At 38.9% G+C, this 26,786-nt stretch overlaps 1 protein-coding gene across 2 annotated transcripts; it reads right to left on the bottom strand.

Annotated features, from left to right (window-relative positions):
• Positions 1-1,582: 1,582 nt before the first annotated feature.
• On the bottom strand, positions 1,583-26,738 carry TOPBP1 (DNA topoisomerase II binding protein 1). 2 transcript variants are annotated; one of them, XM_076331046.1, is made up of 28 exons: positions 26,695-26,738; positions 26,171-26,258; positions 25,449-25,583; positions 24,723-24,866; positions 23,741-23,922; positions 23,404-23,597; positions 22,386-22,565; positions 21,212-21,381; positions 20,496-20,659; positions 19,733-19,980; positions 19,108-19,427; positions 18,127-18,299; positions 16,919-17,130; positions 15,347-15,639; positions 13,930-14,103; positions 12,766-12,875; positions 11,498-11,621; positions 10,974-11,120; positions 10,341-10,449; positions 9,523-9,715; positions 8,484-8,710; positions 7,266-7,429; positions 6,223-6,337; positions 5,531-5,694; positions 4,492-4,632; positions 3,223-3,312; positions 2,597-2,758; positions 1,583-2,225 (listed from the first exon to the last, which is right to left on the bottom strand). In XM_076331046.1, the coding sequence occupies exons 2-28, from the start codon at positions 26,249-26,251 to the stop codon at positions 2,082-2,084; spliced, it is 4,560 nt and encodes a 1,519-aa protein (XP_076187161.1). In that variant the 5' UTR covers positions 26,252-26,258; positions 26,695-26,738; the 3' UTR covers positions 1,583-2,081. The 2 variants fall into 2 exon arrangements, with proteins under 2 accessions (XP_076187161.1, XP_076187160.1); XM_076331045.1 differs by lacking the exons at positions 1,583-2,225; positions 2,597-2,758; positions 3,223-3,312; positions 4,492-4,632; positions 24,723-24,866 and having other exon boundaries at positions 5,396-5,694.
• Positions 26,739-26,786: the final 48 nt, after the last annotated feature.

Genomic DNA, 26,786 nt, shown 5'->3' with positions numbered 1-26,786 from the left:
CTGCTTTCTGCCTCTGTTCCCTCCAGTGCTCCCTCGCTGTCCTTCCTCCTTCACCATAGCTGCTTAGTGCCTGCCTTCCTTTGCCCTCGCTTATAGCTGATGTCCACCTGGGCAGTGCATGCTGTGGCCTGTTTGTGGCATACAGATACGTGCAAGCTGAGCAGATGGCTGGAGAACAGGTAATGCTCAGATCCCACATTACTGGTCCCACTGGGGGTTGGCATGTGTCCGATTTTAGCTGCTCCCCTTCTGGGCTGCCCCCAGGATTCACAGCAGCTGCAGGAACTGTGTCTCTCCAAGACTTTCTTTAAAGCTTAGCTAAGTGGGTCAGGGAGTGGTTTCTTATCTGTAAGGTGATAAGAGCAGCACTACCCTTCTACAGCAGCTTTGTCTGAGGACTGGAAAGAAGAAAAAAAAAAAAAAGTCACAGGACCCTTAGGTCTCACCTACTAATATCCACATCTCTTTAAAATGCCTGCAATGCAAGGCAGCATTTTGGAGGTAGAACAGAGAATTGCCAGTGAAATACAAAGTTAATTCAAAATGTGATTTAAGGCATTAACAGCAGCATTATTTTCAGTATGCGGACTTCGAGTAAGTTGGAGGTGTTTGACATCCACAAATAGCAAAAAGCATCAAGCTGTTAAGACCAAGAAAAGCAAAGCAGGTGATAAAGACTAGTCACTGCAACTCAACGTAGCAATCTAGCCACAGCCTAAGCCTCCACTGACAGGGGCACAGACTTCACTTTTTAAAAGAATCAAATCCCTCCCATTCATTGGCATCTTTCAGTCCTTCCCGAGAACTCCTCCAGGTCATCCCGACAGCATGTTGCAGAGCTCACTGACAAAACATCCACTGCACTAAAGTAGGAAGCAGAAGCACAAAGTACAGCCTTGCACATAAAGGCAAGCTGCCTTCCTATTCTCTCTCACCTGGAGGCTGCCACAGCTCAGGTCCCTTGTCCCTTCCCCCCAGCAGCAAGGAGATCGTTCTCCCCAGCCTACAGCAAGACTCCAGATTGCACAGGTCTTACATGCTTGTGGCTCCTTTCTTCTATTTGCAACTGATACTGATGCAAAGACTTTCTATGAAAGAGTATTCAGCGGCTAGAAAATAAAAGTAGAATATACCCCCCTTCAAAACAATAGAGGTAAATTAAAGAGACTTTAAAGATGTTACATATATTTCCCCAGACAAGTCCTGTGCAACTGGATGTCGTGCTTCTCTGTTCAAACAGGCTGCAGCAATTCTAGCTGCTTAAATACAGCTCTTCAGATTTCATAAGCACAAACACTTTTACCCACACTAACACAGTGCAACTCACATACAGTAAGAAGTTCAATAAATAGAGACCCAGACCCCATAGTTACTAAAAGGTCAGTTTGTCAAATATTGTGGTTGTCTGACTAAGAACATTTCCAGCTGCTGGAAACTAACATCTTTGTTCTGCCTCTGGTTCCTGTTGCAGATTGAAACAGGGAGCATGGTCAGACAAACTTCACTCTTGTCAAACAGTTGGTTCTATGTTTGCTGAACAGATTCATTAGCACTCAGAACAGCAGTACCTCAACAGTGCCTCTATTTATAGAAATAATTTATTACACCCTCTATTAGTACAAAACTTTACAAGCCAGTTCTTTTTCTCCCATTTCCTTTTTCCCCTCCAATAGAAAACACCAAAAGAGGAAAAATTCATGTAAAACCACAGTCCATTACTGAGTGGGAAATGCAACAGAATTCTCATCAATTGGTATTTTCCCCACAACACACAGATAAAGGATGTGATAAGCATCTCTCAAAGTATTTCTTTACTATTATTATACAATGGTGTCCCTGAACAAAATCATTAGTGGGATAGTTAGGACATTTTAGAAACAAAGTATTTTTTGGATGAGTTCTTGCTACATTTTTAGATGCTACTGGTAAGCAAAGCAATCTTTCCTATGAGTATTACTGTAAAGTTATTTTAATCTCAGGACAAATTAGAAGTGGAACTCAAAGCTTTTAATTTTTGTGGTGAGAATGAAAAAATATAAATATGAATTTAAAAACGTACAAATTAAAAACATGGAATTTGCTCAGTGTATTCTAGATCGCTTGACTCTGCTCATTTCTCCCAGCGCTTTTCTTTTCTGGGATACTCCAGTTCCAAGTTCTGTGTTATTCTGAAGGTAAGACTCAGCTTCCGGCAGGCAGTAAGACTCCATTGGGGGAGGTGGGTCCTTCAACAGAGGAAGAAAGAAGTGGTTTAGCTCAAGCCTTTGTTTAGCTCAAGAAGCTTCTGAGAAGAAACAGCTCATTAGTTTTCTAAAACTGAAAATAACATAATGAACACTGCACACCAACATTTTTAATACGTTTTGCAAGCTCTCTACCCTGCCAGCACTAGAACAAGTCATGTTACAGCAATTAAAATTTGAGGCCACGGATCGAAATACTCAGCATAGGCACTTGTGGCCACAATTCCTGGCAAAGGAGGCACATGACTGCTAGAGCAGCAGTCCGTTTCAGAGGCTTCAGGTGGCTGGGGTTGTTGGAGGCGCGGGTGGGGTAGTTGAAGAGCACCCCCGAGAGCGCCCTCGGGCATGCACACCTGGATGAGGTAGTCAGCAATGTACTCCGGTTTCAGGCAGTTCACTCCTTGGGCTGCCGCCTCTGCTATGTTAACCCTGGTGTCATCCGGCTTCAGCTTACTGAAGTCAGCAAAGAGATGAGTTGCTTCTTTAAAGAGAGACACAGAATGACCAGAAAACACCTGCAGATTAAAACACAACAGAAAAAAAACAAGTTTATTTTTGTGTTTCTTCCCCAAGACAAATGCAGTTCATGACCTATAATTTCACTCATCAAATTAACTAGCAAACCAATGAGAAATAAAATACCATTTACAGCTGCATTCTGTACCATCGCATACCCTTCAAGAAGGATGATCCTTCTCATCAGAGCGGGGCACAGAAATTCCTGTCTTCAGTTCGCACCAGCACTACTGACTTGTGTGACCTCAGACAAGCTGCCCTGCCTGACCACATGCAAAACGAAGATGACATAGCTTTTTCCTCCTACCCTTCAACCATGTCTCAGCTATCCTGTGTGTAAGCAATTTTGTTGGTTAAGATGTTTTGCTCGCATGGAAAATGCCCAGCGCAGAGTTTAACAGAAAGAAAAAAAAATTAATAGAAACATATGTGTATTTAATTATTTTTTCAAAAAACTACATACTTTTGCTCCTCCTGACTGAAGAAGGCGCCTGAATCCTGCTTCCTTGGTTTGGTCAACGTTCAGGATCACTTTCCAGCCACTGAAAGCTCCCTAGATAAAAGACTCAATTTAGTCAAAAGTACATCGGTACTAAAAAAGTACAAAGACTTAATGGATCTATAATTTGCCCCTTTCATGAATATCCATTAGATGAAGATTCGCTGTCACCTAGTTTTGTCTTTAAGTGTAAATGGCAGAAAAAACCCCACACAACATGTAACTACTGGGCCAATACCATAGAGTCAGGCAGCTTGCCACCAAGCCCTTTCACCCACATAGCAAGATGGGCAAACCAATCTATGAAAAGACTCTTGGCAGTAAGTATTTTTTCCAGAACACCAGACACTCATCTACAGAAACACATCTTAAGACAGTTACTTGGAAACAACATATCCCCCCTACCCCATGCACATGATCTATGCAGTTACAGTAACAGCACCTAGGGCCAACTGGTTGCCTCCTACAAGCACTCAGTCTGGTTTCCAAGTAGGCAAGGGGTACAGAGGATTTGTTACAAGCATTCATTTAAAAAGGCTGTTGTGAAATACATGCAAGTGAAGATTTATCCTGATGCGACTGAAACAGCAGCAGTATTTCTACTTTTCAAGGAATACTCAACTGCAATGCCTGATCTGAGAGAGGAGTTAAAAGGCTTTGGGGAACCCAATTCCCACGTTCAAAAATTTCACTGAAAGACTATGGAACTTGCACCGTAAAAATCACGGAAGGTGCTTTAGGAAAGGTGCAAACTTGTGCCATGTTTGAAGCACAACAGTATGCTCACTGCTAGAGCTATAAAAATGCTGTCCAGAGAGCTGTATTCACCTATATGGCACAGCACAGGATTTGTAACTGTTACTGCCAGCACCAGTTGTGTTTTCCTAGTAAAGCCCAGTTAGGTTAGCTTCCCAGTCAGGAATCTGAAAGTGTAAACATCATCTTCATGGCCAAGGGACATTTACATACGTAAGTAGCCACATTCCAGCTTTGCAAAAAATGAACAATGGTTCAGGAGGAGATTAAGACTTTTAATATGCCAGCACTAGAAGTTTTTTTAAAATAAAATTACTTAACTAGAATATATCCAGCCAAGCCATTTTGTTCTTAATAACAAGGCAGATTACCTTTCCCTATCAGTTAAGTTTCTGAGTTTCTTGATGACAATCCCTGTCCTGTCTGCCCACACTGTACAACTTACATGAGTATCTAAGTATCTCAACAATACCATACCTCAACAATACCAGTTTCTTGCCTCCCTTTATGAATTTTTTTCCTCCACCTCATGGCTGCGAGTGCTAGTTTCTTCTGGTTTACATTGATTCCAGGCAAAACATTAAGTATGGAATTACTTCCCCACTCATAATCTTCTTCCTAGAACAATCATAAGCTTGAATTACAAAGCAGTCCTGCCAACTTTACCGGCAGAAAAATAAATACAAAACCCATACCAAAATGAAAAAAAACAAAAAAACCCAGAACAAATCCCAACTCACTCTAGCTTTATATATTGATTTTATCTGGCCAAAACAGCTGCAGTTAAAATTAGAGATATGGCTCTTAATTGCACATATATATCTACATCAACTCATGTTTTCTCCAACATCAAGTCACATTGCGGACAACCAGATTCCTCTTGCAATGGAATTCAACAACAGGGCAAAGCAACTCACTACTCTGGACACCATCGACTCTACATTTCTGCAGTGTCTTCCAAAACAATGAACCAATGAAAGTTGGTTTTGATACATGAAGATATGAACCAGTCTACAGGCATTATTTTAAAGTTAGCCTGGTCAATGTAAAAGAACTGCTAGACCCAGGAGAAGTATGAAATAATGGTTAGGGAGGTGAGGAGTTGGAAGAGAGAGTGTTCAAAAATGTTTGTGTACATGGCTACAGAATTGGATCTCTTAAAACTATTATGTTCATTTATTGAAAGGATCAGGATTTAATTCCTGGTGTAACAAGATCCACATAACTTTAGCTGATACCAATGAGAATTTACCAAAAGGTACTCAAGCTTCAATTTTCAGAACTAACTATAAAAATATAGGTATTTTATTTGTCCTATACCAGGAGTTTGGTTCAGGACTAGTTTTCAGATAAGTTTGCCAAAAATTTCTCAGACTTTGGATCTAAAACTCCCAAGGCTCGGGCACTCCAAACTGCTAATTGATTTTGAGAGGTTAAGTCCTTTCCTAGCAGTGCAAAATAAAAAGAAATGAGAAAAGGTGCAACATACTCATTTCTCAATAATAAGGTCACATGCCTGAACAAAGCAGCCAGCTCCTCTACATGCCTCCAGGTAGGAACGATGAAGCACCCACTTTCCAGCTGCCATCGAAGCCAAGAATTTTTCATTTCGAAGAGGATGTCCCACAACAATGTGGGTGCAACTTGGATCAAAGCACTGTTTCTCAAGTACTATTCCACCTTGGAAGTGAGGAATGAATTTGATTCAAAATATTTAAGAGTCATGCTGTACCACAGAAAGGATCAACTCAAAGCGAGAATTATTTGAATTCGGATAAAAATATACTTAACTCAAGTTTACATTGAAAATTTCATCACTGAAGTGACACGGGCAGAAGCTGACAAGAAAGGAGGAGCATACAGGAAAGAGTGGCTCTGATAAAAATAAAGTGCCACTGTAACACAGACAGGAATGAGAGATACCAGAGGACAGCAGTCCTGGGCACTCCCAACAGTAAAGAATGAGGCCGTTGTGGAGACAGCTAAAAGAAACTGCCAGAAGACAAAACCATTGCTGTTTTATGGCAAAGCTGATCACTCACATAATAATAATATATTCAAAGAATCGCTCACAAGCACAGAAAGCCATAAATTTGAGACCTCAAATCTGGTAAGTCATTAACAGAAGCCCTTTCTTTTCCCCAGTGAGCCACAGCTGACCAGCTTACAGACACACACTATTCTTTGCATTTTACAAATATCTGGTACCTAATTCCTCAATCAGATGGCAGTAATCAAATCTTTCTTGAGGATTAAGAGAAGACAGCTGAAATTTACGGTGTTTTTCTGGTTCTTCATCAGCCTTCTCATCTTCTGTAACAGCCTGGAAATACAGTAACAGATTTTGAAAATATGACAAGAAAGATTAGGTTGACAGCTGACTATTTCTCTGCCAAACATTCTGGGTTATTTTTATATTAACTTTTCTTTTAGCCAGGAAAAGCAGAACCAAACCTGTCAATCACTTGACAAAAGCTTGGATCTTATCAAATCAACAGGCTCCTGCTTAACATCCTCTTGGTTCCCCCTTTCTTCAGGGCACAACTGAACCAATCTGTCATAAAAACTAATCCTTCATTCATACCCACTAATGCCAAGTTATCACATGAAGAAATCATCATCTATCTATCACGCCGCCTCATTCATTCAGACTTTCTATAACTTCGAGGGCCTCTATGCATTTCCACCACAGCCTATTTACTAACATGACATGTTATGCCTCTGAAGACACACAGCTGATGAAAGTTTGAGCATCAAGTGATACACTGTGGGCAAGAGGCTAAGCTCATTTTCCTAGCCCCTTCCAAGTTCACTGTAACAATGCAGAACTTTAAACCAGGTTTTTGGCAGAAAAATAATTTTCAGTTTGTACCTAAACGTAAATTCCAGATACCACCAAGGAAATGAAAGTCTAAACTTTTTTCCATCATCCCAACGTGGCTGGACGAGTTCCAAGTAATACACATAGTAACTCTCCACTCCAAACCCTACCTCAGCATTCCAGTAGGAACTAACAGGACAAAAAGCTTTATTTGTCTGAACAAACAAGCTTTATTTATTTGAACAAACATTATTTGTTCAAAATCTCGAAGGAGGAAAAAGAAATAGAACTGCGCAAAAGTAATCCACTTCAAGATTTTAAATGCAGATATTCACCTATTTTATATTTACCGTCAAGTTCAAAGGTTTCCGAAGTGTCACTACATCTCTCAGAACACAAATCATCTTAAACATTTCTTCATATGACAAACCTTTTCTTTGGGCTGTGGTGCCACAGGAGGGTTAGCTAGCGGGAAAGCAATGCTGGGGGCCTGCGGAGTGGGGATCAAGTGATCTTTAATCGGTGTTTCAGGATCTCTACATACAGGATTTTTTAGACCTCCAATCAAATCTCCATCCCCAGCCTCAGGAACAGCTGTGAAAGTAAAGCATTTTTGCATGACTTGTCTTTGGCTGAATGTAATTATGGATAAAGTTAAAAAAAAAAGTACATCTAAAAGGACAAAACACAACTGCTGCTACAACATGCGCAGGTACATTTCACCATTGCCTTTCTTAAAGATGCTCTTCCCTATACCACAAACCACCAATTGCGAAATTGCAGACTCATGTGCCTGGATGTTTTGAAAGAAAGAAAAACCTCAAATGGCCTAATTTCTTTGGCTAAACCACACTGATTCAGTTGAATGAAAAATCAATTGAATGCTTTTAGCTAATTTTCTTCAACCTCCTCTACGACAGGGTCAGTTTTCAGGAAGACTGTTGCCACAAGCAGAAACTCTGTAAGGAGATTGAGGGAAGGAGTTGGGGGGCAGGAGGGAGGCAGCTGGGAGAGAGAAATACAGGATTCTGCTGTCTCTCAGGAGGCAGCAAGGGGAAGAAAGCAAAAACAGATGAAAAAAAACATACGTATGTTGCTTCCTTAGCAGTAGACTAAAGACTTCAAAAAGAACAAGGAAGATAAATACAATATCTTCACTGAATCCTGACCTAAGTATGTCCATCAGCAGCTCTGACACATCTGTTTTTCAGGCTCATGGGTATCTTCTTGCTGTATCTCCATTCTTCACCTATGAGTATTTCCACTATAATTAAAAAGATTCTGCTACTGATATTTCCATTTGAATTCCACTATACCTACCTGTATTGTTACCTGCAAGCCAGCTGTGGTTCCAAATAAAAATTTGGAAGATTTCCTAAAGTTGATGCAGATTATTTTTAAGACAGGTGCTGCCTTGGTATTTGACCACAAATGGCAAATGGATAGGAAAGCTTCTCTTTAAAAAACAGCAACACATAATGGAGCTCAAAGATGTAAAATTGCATTTTTGGCATTCAAGAAATGCCAACAATGCTCACTTTTTTTTTTTTTTTAAAAAGGAGAATTCAAACACTACTGTATTTTAAAAGTCCCAAGGATCAAATGGATGCTGTACCAAAGAACAAGGATATTGTATTTCTGATTTTACCTATACCAGCAATCTCTGCATCAGCTAAAGATCCTTTGAAGGCAGACTCATCCATGTTCTTATAGACGTTACTCTGACCGTGCTCAGTGTACTGGGAAGGACTGTTAGGCCACTGAAAGTTGCTGACAAGTCTTGCTCTCTCCTCCCTCGCAGTAGGATCATCCCAGATGATCTGCTCACTCTGGGATGGCTCTGTATTTATATCTGTGAGTGCCTGACGGGATTGCCTAAGGAAAAAAGCACAGATACCTTAAACATTCATTTGTTTTACAGAAGACTACCATACTAGAAGGCAATGTGTTAACTAACTCATTATTAGAAAGCATGGCTAGGAAAGGGGAAAATTTCAGTATAAAAGCATCTCTGGCAGCCTGTCTTTGTGGGCCTAAGTGTCAGCATGGCTTAAAAAAGGCAACCAAAATATCAGTAGGAGATGTTTTATTATGTGTCATATTGATAAATCATTCCAAAAACCAGTGTACTCTACTCTTTACTGAACCTATTAATTGCAAATAAACACCAAGCTAAAGGAATAATTTTGCAAGGTTTCCATTATTTTCCCACTGTAGCTCAGCATTGTTAGACCTCAAATCCTATTCTCTGTTTAGAGAGAAAAGAAAAAGAAAAGAGGAGAAACATTTACAGAGGTGCTTTGCAGGAATACCTACTACTTGTATATGACCTATGTACTAAAATACTGCAGCAATGGTTTCTTCAAAACCTATAAGAACACTAACTAATCTGAAGAGAAAGAAAATAAATCAGTTGGCATAATTCAATTCAAAATTAAAAAACAAATCATACTATTCTACGATTTATTGAAAAACAAAAGATACCCACTATGGATTAAGATAATATTCATTCTGACTTTATCTAGCATGTCCAGTTAAAGATTCTGAATTGCAAGAGAAGCAACTTAAGTACATCAGTAGAGAAAGACAATACATCTGAAAACCGTGGAGACCTATTAATGTTTCAATAACTGTCTAAGTATGCACAGGGAGGACAAAATAAGATACTTTAAAACACAAATCAATACCTTAGAGCTTCCAAGACCCTACTGCGGCCATTTCGCACAGACCGTGTGCTATCAGGAGTGGTTGGAGAACCATCAAAACTGTTCCTTGAAAGGGAACCTCTTTGCCCTTGTGGTTTCACTAGTGATGTGGCAGACATGATCTCCTGCAGCTGCCTTTGAAAGTTCTCCCTCATTTCTAGTGCTTGGGTTAAAACTTAAAAGAAAGAAAACTCAGAAGATCAAGACTGTTATATTGTAACAAGTGAAAAAAACCTGACATTCCAGTCAACTTCCCCCCTGCCCCGCTCCCCTCCCTCCCCGCATCGGGACAAAACCAATTCATTAAGAAGGGGAAAGATATCAGGGGAAAAGTATCTAGGAAAACTACGTATGCCCTGAGTCACCTAGACACAAGTAGAAATCTCCATTTGGCTCACTTCTAAATTTGCTTGCATGATCTAACTCATATCTACAATTCTCCCATAACACATTTATTTACATAACAAAAAAGCTATACTCTAAAACAGTGGTTTGTCATGTTAAAGACAAACTTCAGTGTTTTAAAAACAAAGAAACAGCAATTAAGTAATTTGCAACGGATGATCATGATTTTCTTATGGGCTGTCAGTCTTTACAACAGACAGCAAATCCCTTCCCTCACATCCAGCAACAATAAGGGCTAGCTGTACTTGGCTGGTATAGAAATTAGATTAAGATCTGGAAGCTTTAGGTACTAATTTCTATACCAGCCAAGTACATTCAGCACCTGAAATGATAAAAGGCTTATACTGATAGTTTGATGTTCCACAACTATTTTGAAAACAGTGATTTACATTCACCTCCTTTGGATTCACTTGTTACAATTTGTTCTTCCCCTGTAGTGACTATTTCCTTTATCTGATCAGTAGTTACATCATCTTCAGCATCATCTTCATCCACTGGAATAATCTAAAACCAACGAAGATAAGTAGAATTCTCAAACACCAAAATTTTTTGCTTTTTACCCATGTTCAACACTTGTATAAATTCTGAAGATTATTAATCTTGCCTTAGAGTAAATCTAACCTTTCTGCTATCACAATGACAGTAAAACAGTGAACAGCAGCATCAATGACAGCACCTATTCTGCAGCCTAAATGTCTACTAAGGCAAGTTCACACCTTGGATCTCGTTACCTACAAAAGAAGGCAAAGACTGGACCTACGTAATTTCAAATTTGGAAAGCACTTCTGATACTGAAATGCCTCTGTTTCCCTCCATCACCCTAGAAGAGGAGCATTACAAATGCAGAAAAACCATAAGGAACACCTGTGATAGCTACTATTAGGGAGCTAGCCTATTACTAGCTAAACCTGATTCAGGGCATCACTGAATAAGCACCAATGTTTTTTATTAGTATATGTTAATATAACAATTAAGTTAACTGAATCCAAATTGCTTCATAGAACATAAATTCATATCATACATTATACCTCATTTTCCTCTACTGGTTTTGCAGTTGATGGAAGTTTACTGGAGGAGAGCCTGACATCTTGCACTGCACTGATGTCCAGGCTCATTTTGGGATTGTAAGTGTGAGGAAAGAGAGACTCAGGAAGCCGTTTATACTCTTGGGCACTCTGTAATAACATCAGTTAACATAAGAAAGATGAGAAACTGATTGAGATAAAAGAGAAATTCCACATCTAAACATAGGAAAAGTATAAGAACACCACTGAAAGAAGTACTTTATACAAGAAAAAAAACATGGCTCTCATTCTGGGAAACGTAGCAGAAATGTTCAACGGAAGAGAATTTCTTTTCTCCTCACGGAGAACAACGTAAAAGTACATCAGTGAAAACTGATCGCTCAATTTATAAATGCAAAGCAGGATGCAAAACATCAGTTCCTATATATGTTCAATATAAATTCAAACAGAAAATCAACTGCCACATAACTGGTTTTAAACCTCCATTTCCCTTCACTTTTAATAAGGGAACAAAGCGAGCTCCATACCTCTAAAAGCCAGTGTTCTGAAACAATATGTATACCCCGTTCTTTAACGGATTTGTACTCCTTATTATTGTCATTTTGTCCTCCCTTGTAGATGAAGTGTGTTACTGTTTCATCAAAGCACCATCTAGAAAAGAAAAGGAAATAAAACTTGAAGATATCATTTCCTATCAAAAAGTATTAGAAACCCATCCCAGAAATTGTTCTATCCCTTATTCATGTTAAAATATTGTTTTGCCCATTTTGTTATGCCTAAACAAACAATTTCTTCACCAAAGAAGACAGCATTCAGTTTAAGGATAGAACGATTTCAGTGTTTTTTGAAAGCATTCCTAAAGTAAACAAAACTAAATCTGATAAACATATGGAAGAGGAAGAGTTTTGCTTTAGTTTTTCTGTTTTGTTTTTATTTAAGTAAGTGGAGTTTAAAATCAGATTCTGAAAAGAACCGGTCACCCAGGATGAGAGCGCTTTTTCTTTTGTTGACATATTTGAGCTGCAAGTGAAATACTGATCCTTAAAGCTCAAAACAAACAAAATGCAGGATTCTAACGTTTAAACTGGTAAAAACTAGTATTTGCTATCTAATGCAAGTATCTTCAGCATTTCTAAGCTACTACCAAACATGAGGGCAACTTCCTCATCCTCACTGTGAATGATAACACTTATCATAGAAGTCAGTAACAAAATATATACATCAGATTTAGTGGGAGCAGAATTCTGTCTTAAATCACAAAGGTTAGCTTGTGGTTTCTCTTTGTGACAACCTATTTTTCCTAAGCCTTACTAACTTAGCACACTAACTTAGCACACTAACTTAGCCATGCTTACAATCTGTAAAATAATTAGTTTTGAGCCAGGGAGAAAAACACACACACAAATTCAGATCAGACTGAAAATCTAAAATATAAAGCAAATTTCAAACTACCCAAAAGTTAAAAATGTTTCATAGTTTTCTTCAAAAAAGAAGAGAAGAAAAAGAAAAAAACATTTTTCTGCAATTCAAGAAGACTTCAGGACAGTCTTTCCAAGACAGACTTATGAAGAACACAGAGACTGGGGAGGTGGGGGGGTAGGGGGATGAAGATGGCCTTATTTTGCATTAGAAGTGGATGGCCTTATTTTGCAATAGAAATTGTTTAAGGTGGTGAAATCTAATGTTTAGCTATAGCAAAAGGCCATATAGATAAGCATATTAGCATGCCAAGGCTTATATTTATTAGATGTCACATTAATGCAGAAGCTCAGAAGTTGTTTGTATCAGTTGATACCTGTAGTCTGCCCCAAGAGAAGCTGCTACTGCATTCAGTTCACTTTGCTTCTTACTAAGTTTTTTACTAACACATATAACAACATCAGCTAGAGGCTTGGGCTCTTCTTCCTGTTCAAGCAGCAGGGAAAAAATAGGGGTCATGTTTGGAAGGTTTCTTTATCAATAACAAAAGTACTTTAATATTTAGTGTAGCATGTAGTAAATTACGCAATAACAACACAACCAAGATAAACATATTTTCTCTATTTTAGCTACTCCCAAACTCCATGGGCAAAACCCAGCACTATTATCATTCCATGTACTAGAAATCCAAAGACAAAAGATTCACTCTCAGCCAGTCTCCCTGGAACATATTCTGCTCCTTCCATCACAGACCGAGCACTTCCTGAACACTGAAATTAGGGAATTATCAAACCTGATGCCACAGAAGTATTTCACTGTACTGGAGTGAAAAAAAGTAAGAATAAGGAGCTGCAAAATAAGAAGTGACAGCCTTCCTTTGCTGAAGGCCATTAAACTTTCTCGCCCCTTCTCTACAGTACCAGTGTACTAACATGGCACGCGATACACAAATGCTCCCTTTCCTCCTACATCTTTTTCTGTTTTCTCTCACTAGGGTAGATTAGACTGAAGAGGCAAGATGACTACAAGAAAGGATAACATAATGTGTCTTTATAAGGGGGTAAGCAACTGATCACATCTTGTGCCTCCTAGTAAGCAGAAGAACAGCACCTTACAGAGGAAGATAAGAAAAGACGACAGACATTAAAAAAGAACTCCTAACTTTAGTCCAATACAAAACATTTAATTCTGCTCATCTGGAGCCTGGGAATTTCTTAAGTGTGATGAAATCCTCTCATCCCAATACTACAAAGTCTAAATTGGTACATATTTATATGCCATGTTACTTAGCAACTGCTTAATATTCAAGATAGTAGTACAGACAGTAGAAAAAGGTTTTAAAATTCTTTGCCTTCCAGAAGGAAACTCTTCTGTCTCACCTTCCTTTAACTGTCATTGAAGAATGCATAATCGTAATGGATTTCTACTCAAATAGATCACAAAGCACAACTCACAAACTCCTTTGTAACTTAAATCACAAAGATATGGCATTTTCTTAATTAAGCCTATGCTTCAGAAACTCAAACCCAAAATTTCCTACCACTTCTGGCTGTGCAGTGGTCAACTGAGGGCTGGCAGTAAGAGCTACTGTATGCCTTGTGCTGTTCGCCAGTGCCAATTTCAAGTTTCTGCCGATGACTTCAGAGAGAGGTGTGCTCAGTTTCCTGGTTTTTTGATCAGGACCCACAGGAGTTTCCAAAGCTGCCAGAGCATCCTACCAAAAAAGAAGCAACTGACTGACTTTTACGAACGCATTACAAAATTCTCACTCAAGTGTAAGTTTCCCAAGTATAGTCTGTAGTAAGATTTCACACTCCTAAACCAGGATGGTGTACTACAGTAGCAGCTAGCAAGTGCAACTGTAGTACCACTACACAAAAGCAGTACAAGACAACCCCGATCTTAGAGTCTGCATAAGCAAAACAGGAAGAAGATAAATTATTAATGTCTCTTTTCACTGCCATCAATGAAAACTACCCTCAGTGGAAAACCCAGTGGCCAAACACAGGTATTCCTAATCCCAACCAACTACTTTAATTTACTAATACCTTCCCCCACAAGAGTTGCATATGAGTATGTGATTCTATCTGCACCTTTAAATCACCAAGTTTCCTGCTGCCCTCTTCTTTTAAAAAAGAGAAATTTTGGTCTAGAATATCTTGCTTTTGAAAATTACCAGAGTGATGAACTATTAGATTTGAAAAAGCAGAGTACCAATTGAGTAAACAGAATCACCACAGAATCACAGAATGGTTTGGGTTGGAAGGGACCTTAAAGATCATCTAGTTCCAACCCCCCTGCCATGGTCAGGGACACCTTCCACTAGATCAGGTTGCTCAAAGCCCCATCCAACCCGGCCTTGAACACTTCCAGGGATGGGGCATCCACAACTTCTCTGGGCAACCTGTTCCAGTGTCTCACCACCCTCACAGTGAAGAATTTCTTCCTAATATCCAATCTAAACCTACCCTCTTCCAGTCTAAAACCATTACCCCTTGTCCTATCACTACATTCCTTGATAAAGAGTCCCTCCCCATCTTTCCTGTGGGCCCCCTTTAAGTACTGGAGGGCCGCTATAAGGTCTCCCCAGAGCCTTCTCTTCATGAAGCAGAACTAACTAAAGAGAACACTAGATTCTTCTGGTTTTGTAGTACATGTTTCTCAGTCTTTAGATGTAAAGAACACAGACCGTGTACTGTGTGAGCTGTAGAACACATGAGCATATGATGCAATAAGCTTTTATAGCATCTACTAGTCAATAAATATAGTTCACAGGTCATTAACTAGAAATATATATAAATAAACAAGGCTACTTTTCCTGGCATTATTCAAAATGGAAAGTCTGTATGTTAACAGCATAAAAAGGGGTAAGCACAGGTTTCTGTACTGTATTTAAGTTTATGCGCATCTTTAACCCTACTGGCTCTACAGACTAAAAAATTTGCAAGGATGATCACCTTTACATCAAAAGAAGGCTTGAATAACTTGTCTTTGGAAAGAAATTTTGATGGTGTATCAAGATGTAAAGACGGTTCTTTCTGTGGCAGCCCCCCTTGTGCAAGAGGGGTTGTCTTCTTCCCAATATGATGAGAGATCACAGCTTGGAAAGCTTTACTCTGGAACCTGTTGATATCAAGAGGGGTCACAGCTGTTTTTTTTCCAGCTTCAAGGAGGTAAGTAGGTTGTTCCGAATCAGGAGATTTAACAGTTGCTGGTGTCTTGCTAAGCTGAGTAATAGAACTCTCCTTATCTTTAAAAGAAACAAAGAAAACATAAGCAAGCAATCTATTTTTCTTTTGAACACAGATCTTGCATACACTTTTATTTAGACAACAACTGAAAGTTCATCTGACCTTCCTTTCCCTAAAAAAATAATTCATATCCCCCCAATAAATGATCTAAACTGACGATTATATTTTAAAAGCCAGTATCTTAAGTGTCTACCAGTTAACTACTTAGTTTGAATTACACTGGTACAGAGTTTGACCCTAAGCATTTGAAAAAGAGTGAGCAACCCCTGGCCTACTCACACTGTTTGCAGTTCCACACATACCTGTACAGCTCACATGTCATACAACTATCAAAATACAAATCCAAGAAAAAGATGCAATACACAACAAATCCTTCCTTTTCAACTTTAAAGGTAATTCCTCCTCCCTGGCTCCTTACTTTCCATGCAACGTAAAATTCCTTTCATATTCATGACTCTGAATCACACCTCTTTAGGTCACTGTGTACGCTTCCAGACCCTTATGCCTTTGGATTAATAGGACCAAGATTTAGCCAGGAATAAGCCCTTAAAGCTTATCCATCATAAATGCTTCTAGATAAGCATGAGTCATTATCTTTATAGCTCAAAAAGATTAGTACAAGAATTGCCTTCACATTTTACTGCTCATTTCCCCTGCCCCCCCCACTTCTTTTCTTTAAAAATGTAACATACAGATAAGATATGCCTATGCCAACAACATACCTTTTGTCCTCTGACTTAGTGACCCATACAATTAATTCACAAGGGGACTGGTAAAACAGGTTGGCTAACATTAAATCACTGTGGTCTGCATCTTAATATGGAAGAAATATTGCCAAATAAAAGGTGTGAAATAACTGGAAAAGGAGCAGAGGCAGCAGAAGATGAAGTAGGCACGAAGGACTGAACAGAGGGGCATCATGTCATTGCAGACCAACAAGTATGAAGTTCTAAGCTAGATCTATCATCAATTCCCATGCAATCTAGAGCAGCGTATGTGTCAGAGCTGAGACACTGAGCTTGATTCCCAACTGATAACCACAAGACTCCACTAGCTCCAAAAGACTTGCAGCAAACACACAAACACAGAGCATCATTTCTATAATCACAACTCCGCAACAGGAAAAAAAAAAGTATGGAAAAAATACTTGAAAAAATATCCTTTAGCTCTAATAGTTCAAAGGTGTTAGGAAAAATAACTTTGATCACACCTGCCTTCTTTATCGCGAACAAACAGTACAACGACACAATCATATTCCCTAACTTGCTAATAACCAACCTTCAGCCTCTGCATTTTCAACCAAGAACTTGCTTTCATCTGCTCTCTTTCCTGTCCTTGCAGACTGCAAAAGCCAAGCTACAGAGACTGCCGGCAAATTCCACTTCTTCGCAGCTTCATACTTCGAACCATCCGGTTCTCTCACTACAAGATGGGTACTGGCAAACATTCCCTTTTTTGCATTGGCTTTCCGCACAAAGAATTCTTGGACTCTAAAGTTAGATTAATAAAACATTCATTTAGTCATAAACAAAATTAATCTACGGCATGTTTATACTACTATAAAATGTATTCAAGCAACAGAATAAGAACCGGTAGAATTATCTAAGACCATCCACTTTTTGCTTGTAGGTGTCGGTTAGGCTGTAAAGGGCAGGGGGAGGGGGGGAAGTTAAACAGTAATGTTTTGCTTCTATCAGTATTGAAAACATAACATTTCTCATACTCCAGAAGTCCTCACATATCCCGTTTCCAAATCATACACTGGGCATAGCATTTTTCTGCAAGATTAATGGGATGGGCTGGATTCCTTTCTGGAGCCAAGAAGCATCATTTCCAAATGAACAATAGTTTTCTTTCTATTACAGTTTTTCTCTTATCATCAAGGACCCAATCTTCCAAGAAGATGGCAGGACTGAGAACTCACCAGCAAAGAATTTAGTTCAGACTACAAATCAGATCAAATGATACTCTAAGCTATACAATTTTGTCACTTCATGACTAAACATGTTTTTCTTAATGTTTTTCAAAGATCCTGATGAATTGGGAGCAAATTATTCACCATGCCAGCTCCTAAGAAATGGTGCACTATCACTGGTTATGAGGCTGAACCAGATAGTACTGAAGAAAAGGAGTAATGGTCCACTCCCGGACAACTGAAGAGCAACTCAGAAGGCCTGACATCTGAAAAACTGTCTTTTTTTTTTGCTCTGGTCTAGAGCAGAGTAAAAAGTTACTGAGACTCAGTCACTGGGAAATACGAGACCGAGCGTATTCCGGTAGAAATTAGGCTGTGTGAATACTGACTAAATTTCTCTAAAGGAGAGGAAAATAAGAGAACTATACAACACCTCATTGCTTCAGCACTAGGTTTTGTAAATTAATAGAATCCAATAGCGCTTTAATTCTAAAAGAAGAAATGAAATGCATAATGGATTTCATCACACTGGCTGTCTAAGAACAAGAAGAAATGGCGACAGGAGACATACCTTGCTCCTAGCAGTCCTGCCAGATAAACCAGGGAGTCTCTCTCTGCACCAGTGAACTGGCTAAAAGAAAGAACACAATCTTCCAGAGGGGTAACTCCTTCCATTACTGGGACTGGTGTGAAAAGTGGATTGGACTGGGGATCTAAAAGGAGCTGCTGTTCCACACATGTTATCTTAAAGAAGGTGAAAGAAATAACAATGCAAATCAAGCCAAACAGCAACAAACCGAACAATATTTCGGCAACTGTATGATAGCATTTATGGACTCAACAACAAGCAAACCTGCTTCCATCATTACATTTCAGACAAATTATTCCCCATTGAATCAGACAAATTCTTTTCTAGATCATTTTAATTTTGTCAGGTTTGACATACTGAGGCATTATTCAGAACATTTCAGTTACTACTCTTCCAACCCTGGAGGCTCCCTTAAAGTAGTTCAAGGTGTGATCTGAGGGTCTGTATAGATTTACTTCTTAGAGTTACCTAGTACTGAAAAATACTAACAGCAGTTAGTCTACATCATGTGCCCGCTCTTGGCAAATATAGTTAATATTTTTTGACTTTGAGCTATAAAGCTGACTTGCTCTTCTGCCACAAGTTAAAAAGCTGTAAAAAGCATGAAACAAGAAAAAGTAAGCACAAAGATATCAGATGAAATCATTATTATTCTTCAACTAGCTCCTTCTACAATTCATTATTTAGAGAGAATGCTGCCAGATTCTCATATAAGAAGCCTGAGTCATGACAACAAAGTCCTATTTAACAAGCCTGTAGAAAATGAAGTGCAACAGATGAAAGATACCTTAGAGTTGCAGAGGCTTTAAAGCATGCTTTCATTTAGTACATTTCAGATGGAACGAGGCTAGTCTCTCAGTATCTTACTTACATTTAAGCCACCGATAACTCTGCATTCTGACAAGACATATTTCTAATATAGATACCTGTTTACTCGCGGAACTGGAAGTGTAACTCCCTTACCAGCCACGTATTTGTGACAACATCACCAACAGTCGGCTTCACTGTGCACCCCAATAAAGGTACCACAGCATAGTCTGCAATGGTTCTGCTTTGCAGCGGCAGAATTTTCCCAGCGTTCTCCTTTATAATATCTGCAATGCAGGACTCGTCCTCTTCACCAAAACCGAAAAGAAGAAATCTCTTTCTGACAAATAAGCCTCCTTCAACCACTGCAGAAGACTCTCCCAAAGAACCATTACAGACAGAAGGTTGATCCTCTCCTTGAACAGTCAAGTGAGTAACATTATTGAAGGTTCTGGATGTTAGTTTTTCAACTTCATCTGAAAGGGAAAAAACCAAAAAAAACCAAAAAAAACCCCAAAAAACAACCAACCATATAATTGCTTGACAAGCACATCAAAGACAACTCAAAATAGTTCCATGAAGAAATGACAGTATTCTGCTGTTTTCAGACAGGTTTTACAAACTGCTGTATGTATACGCCTGTTTAAATTTGATTTCTAAAACACAACATAGAAGTTAACATACTAGATGTGGCTAGCTTTTTAATAAGCAAATGCTGCAAAACTCAAATGCTAATTATGAGCAGTTAAACTTTCTATGGTATGTTGAGCCTAGAACGTACCTGATGTAGAATCATTATTTACATATAGAGAGAGGAAGTCATCTTCAGCAGCTTTCTGGTGCTTTATAACGTTCACAGCTTCTTTCTTCAAGAGACTGTTATTTTTGGGAAGAATTGACTTCATTCCAGGTCGCTCCAAAATTGGGTTCTCTAACAGCTGGTAGTTTAAAGGGATATATTGCTCCACTGGATGTAGATAACCTTTACTAAATGACTCCAGCAACCATTTTGCTGTCACTACATGAGGCCTATAAAACAAAGTGTTATACAAACAAGTTACAGCAGGTTTCAGAACTGTTGATTCTTCTTTCCTGCTCTGCAAATACTAGTATATACATACACCTGAAGTTTGTTACTCCAATACTAAGCAAGCTTTGGACACTTTACAAACCTCAAGATTTTTTTTTTCTTTCACTCTGAGAAGAGAGAATTTCATACTTATTTTCTATAATGTAAATTGTAACTGCCACTGCTGGGTTGCCAAATCCTTCCTCCTCAATATATTAACAAATACATGTTAACACCTCTTTTCACCAATAAGAATACTTGTTTTTCTATTCATTGAGGTGACTCATGGCTACCCAAATAACTACAGTATTGAAGAGCACACGAGGATGTACTTATGAATACTAGCTGTAAGTCCTCTCATTTAAGTCAAGAACTATTTAGGATTTTCAAATCAATACATGTTTTCCTGTTTATAAGGTGGTGGGAGAAAGAAAACAAAGTGGAAGTAGACCTTAAGCAATATAGTTATCACAACCTGTGAGCTGTCTTGTCCAAAAAGTGTTTCAGCTCATCATTATTTTCCCCCAAAATGACATGGGTAACATCTTCATTAAGTTGATTAAATCGAACACCACCACCGCAATTAATAAGCCGCCTCATCTTGTCCAACTTCCTGCCGCTGAAGCCACACAGATAGATCTACAAAGAGAACAGAGCAACAAAAAAGGCTTTTAAAAAAAGCAAAAAAAAGTAAAAAAAAAAAAAAAAAGTAGGCTATTTTTGGTATAATTTGTTTTGACTGCTGTAGAACACAGAAACTAGTGGTGCAGCTTCTGAGAAGCACCAAAAAAGTTAAGCGTTTAGAACTGGATTAATTTATCTTTGCAAATTAATCTAGCAAAACTTCAATATTTACTAATGGAATGAACCCCCAGCCAAAGTCGTACAACAAAAAAAAAGCCCCACCCAAAATCACACACCAATTCTAGAACCCATTTGCTATAGTATTTAAATATGTACGTATATAAATATGTAATTTTATATTTATACTACATATTTAATAAAATTATACACACACACACATATGTAGACACACACGCAAGCTACAGCATGTGGACACAAAATAAATCTGGCATTTGCTACCGACCATGGAAACAACAATTTACTCAAGCAGCAATTGCCAGTGCTTCAACCTAGTGGCTTCCACAGGGTTAAGACTGAACATTTCAAAGTATACATTGTTAAACATACTCGACACCCATCTAACAAATCTTCAGGGGCTTGAAAAGAACTTATATCCAAGTTTTCCAGCTCATCAGGAACAGGATCCAGTCTGCTGCTCATAGCAGAGCTACATGCAGTTTCATTAACACCACTCAAATTGATACTGGAAATGTGGCTGACGTCCGAAAGGATATGATCTTTAAATAAAATTAAAATTTAAAAAGATACATTAGGTTTGGCTCATCTCTCTCTGCTGCTTCACTAAACAAAATACAAAACTGTCACATATGATTTTGTTGTGCTAGAAGGAAATGTAAAGTCTGAAGAATAAAAAATACTAAGTAAGTATATCCTTGGTTAAACCAAGGGTTTTATTTACACAGAAATTGAGTATGGTCTTACTAGCAAGAGTGCTTATGCACCTTTTGTTTATTCCCAAATGCATGTCATCAATGAGCAGCCAATGAGACCGGTTTTCAAAGCTTTTATTCCGGTTTTGTGGCCACCTATTAGAAATACTCTTAAAAATAGACAGGCCTCTCTGTAGTAAGAGAAATCAACATGAAGCTCAGTGATTTGAGAGAGTTATATGCAGTTTCCGTAATACCTCACTTGAATTCCCAGTGCTCTGTTGGTAGTGCTAACCCAGTGCTCCTGTTCAGTCATTTCCTGAAGTAGTAGTCAGTAACAGGTGTTTGGAAAGACACATTTAAAGCTGTGTCTTTCATGCTACAATGTTTGTTTACAAAATGCTTTTAACTTTCCTTCTGTTAATAGCATGGAGTACATAAAAACAAATTTATGAAGAAAAAAAATAGAAAAAATAATAATTAAAAAAAAATGAAATCAGCATTTGTTTTCCCCCTAAGACTGCTATAAGATTAAATTCATAACAGACACTTGTTTTAAACTACAAATTTTTAGGACTTGGAGATATACACCATTGATTCTTAAGCAGACAATCATACACCTAATTCAAGTTTACTTTTTAAACAATTATTCACATGTTTTAAGTCTACACATGTTGGAATATTCAATGTGCATAAAAGTAATCTGTTGTGTTTTAAGCATAAGCAGTATCAGAACCCAAACTGTCAAACCAGCGTTGCAAAAGCAATCAGCACCCTACTAATCTGAAACAGTTCTTCCTCCCTACTACAAATGTTTCCTACTTTAATATATTTTAAAAAGTCTTACTTACTATCGGACTTGCTGGCATGATTTGTAGGTGTTGACGTACTGGGTGTATTACTCGGTTCTGATCCAGCTTCTATTTTATATATTGTCTCATCCTGACAGAAGCCTTTCTCAATGCTGTCAGAAAACCACTGCACAGACACACAGTGCACATTCCATTTTTTGGCACATTCATACTTCTGACCTTTCAAAAGTAAACAAAATAAAAACCACAAGTTACTAAAAGGCTAATGCTTCAAACAGTAATCACTGAAAGATGGCTGGACATTAAGAAAATTGAAAAAATTCAAATAACTGATTTCAACGTGCAAGTTGTGTTATTCTGGACTCTTCTGATAAGCTTTATCTAATCTTTATTCTCTAAATAAAGTTAGAGCAAAATATCTCATTGATGGCTAGCTCATAGGTACAGTATGACAGAGCACTAAAGCAAAAAAAAAAAAAAAAAAGCTTTAAACTTTTCAAGCCCAGGGGAAAAAAAAAAGTTTACAAAGTCCCAGGATATTTCCCCACAGGGAAAGGGAGGGAAATTGGGGGGAAAAAAGAAAACCCTTCCCATTCTTCTCACAATGAAACTACAATCCTTTCATCTTCCCGAGAGGAAAGAAAGGGAGCTTTCATTTTATATTACTAGGCAGTTCAGAAGGCACAAAGAATAGATCAGTTAAAAAAACATTAGTCCACAATCCAATTTCAATCAGCATTATAAATTAAGTCCTACCCAGCTCTCCCAAAAAACTTAGTTTTTCTCTATTCCTCCATCCCCTCCAGGATTCTCCCTTTTTGTTCCCTTAAATACGATCTGGGTCTCTGGTTTTTTCCCTCTTTTGTTCTCTTTCTCATGCCTTTAGAGCAAAGTAAGGGTGCCCTGTGTTACTCTTCCCATCAACAGTGATTCCCTAAACAGAAGTAGTAAGAGCATACTGCAGCAGACACAGAGACAGTTCAAACTCTTATGCTTATGCATATTTACACTACTTCAACTCAAGAAGTGAAAATAATATTTACTCTGTAAGTTCTACCTTTTGGCTCTTGAACTATGAGGTGAGTACATTCATTCATCTTGAGCTGCCCTGTATATTGCCCACCATGTTCAGCAGTGAGGCGCTGGACTTCTTTCCTGTCTGAACTACTTAAGCCAGTTACACAAATTATACAGCCAAGGAACACAGGACAAGCGTAGTCTTCCATGTGAACATCAGTGTATCTCATTATGCTAAAGGAATGAAAGAAAGAAAAAAAAGAAATAAAATATTTCTTTCTTCCAAGTAAAATCAACCAGAAAAAGAAAGTAGTCTGTATCACCATAAGAATTACCAGTCCCCAAAACAAAAACAGTTTTGTTTTGTTTCTTTATACCTTTGCTGAGATTTATCCCACAGTGTCTTAACCCAAGAGGGAAGCAAAATAGGTTTTTTCAGAGAAGCAGCTACTAAGTATTTCTTGCTGCCAACTTCTCCAGCTATAAGATGAGTTACTGACACATTGAGATCTCTGTACACACGTCCACCCATCATCTGCACATATTTATGAACTTCTTCCTGGGTGGGGAAAAAAATTATAGAAAATTGTCAAGAAAAAGAAAGAACCTACATCACACTCATGTTCACCTTAAAAAACAACATCATGGATTCCAATTGTCCATGGTTTCTCCTAAAAAACTGTTCAAAAATACAAAATGGATATATATGGAAGCCATAAAAAACATCAAACATAATTTCCATTTTATTTGCATTTATGATAAGCTGAACATAATACATACTCTTAATAAAAATACTACAATCATACTGTATGAGTAAAATTTTAGAGATGGTTACATTTTAGGTAGTATAAATTAGAAAGAGATATCAGAATAAATAAATAGCAAACTTCTAAGGTAAACTATTTAAACCATAGTTGACTGAGTATTAAATCTTTACCATATAGTTTTGAGTAAACAGAAATAGAGCATGTTGTCTGTAGCATTATAGCCGCAAACTAGCAAGATAAGCAATCCATCTAATGAGTTAATAAAAATCCCTAAAACATACATTTGCTGCCATATTAATATAGCTGAAATCTTGTATGATTATATATGTATACGCTTATGTAATATATGTATGCGCATGCATAGATACACCACTACATACGGATTTATATACTACATATACTTGTAAGACTCCCTCTTTCTCCATACAACTCTCTACATAAAACTATACATAGTCTACAAGCTATAGAAAGACTAGATATATCTAGACACAGTTAGTCTTATCTATAGTATGACTGTTGCCTTAGTAATGAGCCATCTGAAGCAAATGTCAATGATAATCAGCTAAACAATCCATTTTGTACAATGCATTACCCTAACATCTTTTTCAAGGCTGGTACAGGATACTGTTACATCGGCCATGGTCATATTGTACACAGGATACTCAGCTCTTGGGACACATCGCTGGGACTGCATACAGTACAGGACTACCTGTGGTCCAACAATTCTACAACCAAGCTGCAATAAAATAACAGAAAAAAAACCCCAAAGAATATTAGCAGAAGGTACACTGGTATAAGGAGGGCTTTCCTTGTCCCCAGATCCCGAGGAAGGCAGGGCCCTTGGTCTGTCCTCCTCCTCCTCTAACATCTCCAGATAGTTGACAGTTTTGTTTTTACTTTCAGCTGCAGATTTTCAGTACAATCCTTGTAGGTTTTCTGGCCTCAGTAAAAGCAGCAGATGCTATAGCTAACATGCCAGAGAATTCCAACTAGCCTATCTTTGTCTGCTGGACAATTCCTTGCAGGTCAAACAAAATCATGTTACTCGGGAAGTAAAAAAGTGTGAGAGCCAGCTTAGCGACTCCAGCAGAATCAGAACTGATCATACTATTTATTTTTCCACGCGCTTCAAAATAATCCTTACACTTTGCTAGTCATCTTCTTCCCTAAATACAGGACGCAGTGAAGTTTTAAAGATTTTATTGCGAATACTGCTATATTCAGTGCAAAAAGAGGGAACATACAGAGTGTAAGTATGGACACGAGTGCTTCTAGAAAAGAGAGAATATAGCTAGAAGCAAGCTGATGGGTAGCATACCTTTTTGAGATGATTGAAAACAATGCCTCTAAAAGGATCACAAATGTAGAGTGATTTATCATTTTCTTTTATATTGAGCGCTGTTTCTTCTTCAAGGATCTGGAGATGTTCTTCTGACTGAAATTCTTTTATAGACTGCAGGTAAACAGTGCATACAACAACATTTATTTAATTAACAAATCACAAAGAGCCAATCCTGTGGAAACTACACCAGTACATCTACTTGAAACAACTCACAACAAAGCTACCACGCAAGAGTATATGGGCAGAAGAAAGGGCTAAAATACGTCATGGGTGTTCGTCTCATTCCCCCAAGTCTTCACAATACTGACTTAAATGTTCATCATACAAATTTTTAGGACCTGATCCTGCCACACAGTGCCTTTAGCTCCCACTAACCTCTCAAGGTGGAAACCAATCCATAGTGTCCTTCCTAAGTTTGCTAAGTGCTTAGATGAGTGACCACCATCCAGACATTCCAAGCTACATGTCACTTCACTAAATAAAAACTCAATAGGTTTTGAAATGATAATTACTTCTTGTTCAAGAAGTAATTTCAACAAAATTGCTCTTGTTCAACAAACTTTATTAAACACTAAACATCTCTATTACAGAAATAGATTCCAGATGTATACATATAAGCCACATCTAAGTCAACCAGAGAAATCATTTAATTAGATAATTCACCAAGCTCACTGAGAAAGGTTTTCAAACCTACTTACCTCAAGAGCTTTAAAAAAATACTCCGAGTTCCCAGAAGACTTTATGAATTTCACAAAAAATGGTTCCTTACTACCTTTCATCCTTTAACTGAGAAGCAAAACCCTGTAAGCGTCCTGACATTTTCGGCGTAGCCCGGAACCGCGCAGCGACGGGGCGCACCGCCCACCTCCAGGAGCTGCGGAACCCCTCTCGTCCCTGTCCCTGCCGGCCCACGGGCCTACCCCACGCCGCCCAGCCTCGGCGCCGACTTCGGCCGGAGAGAGGCGGGGGAAGGCGGGGGAGGCCGGGCCCCACCCCGAGAGGCCCCGTCCTCACAGGGTCCCCTCCTCACGCCAGGGCCCTGCTGCCGCCCGACGCGCCCACCTCAGGGTTCCCGCGCACCCACCCGCCCCTGCTCCCCAGCGGGTGCTCGGCGCTGCCGGTTTAACCACGCACCCCACCGCGACCCCGGCCCCAAGGCGAGACGGGGATGGGGGCCCGATCCCGATCCCTATCCGGATCCCGATCCCGACCCCTCACCCACCGCCCAGCGCCTCCGCAGCGGGCGGGAAAGCGGCGACTCCCGCAACTGCGCAGGCGCAGGGAGGGGCCGAGATGGCGGGGGAGGGGTCTCCA

The sequence above is a fragment of the Aptenodytes patagonicus genome, chromosome 2 (assembly GCF_965638725.1).
Source record: "Aptenodytes patagonicus chromosome 2, bAptPat1.pri.cur, whole genome shotgun sequence".
In the NCBI taxonomy this organism is placed as follows: Eukaryota; Metazoa; Chordata; class Aves; order Sphenisciformes; family Spheniscidae; genus Aptenodytes; species Aptenodytes patagonicus.
This window is presented reverse-complemented; position numbering and strand designations above follow the sequence as displayed.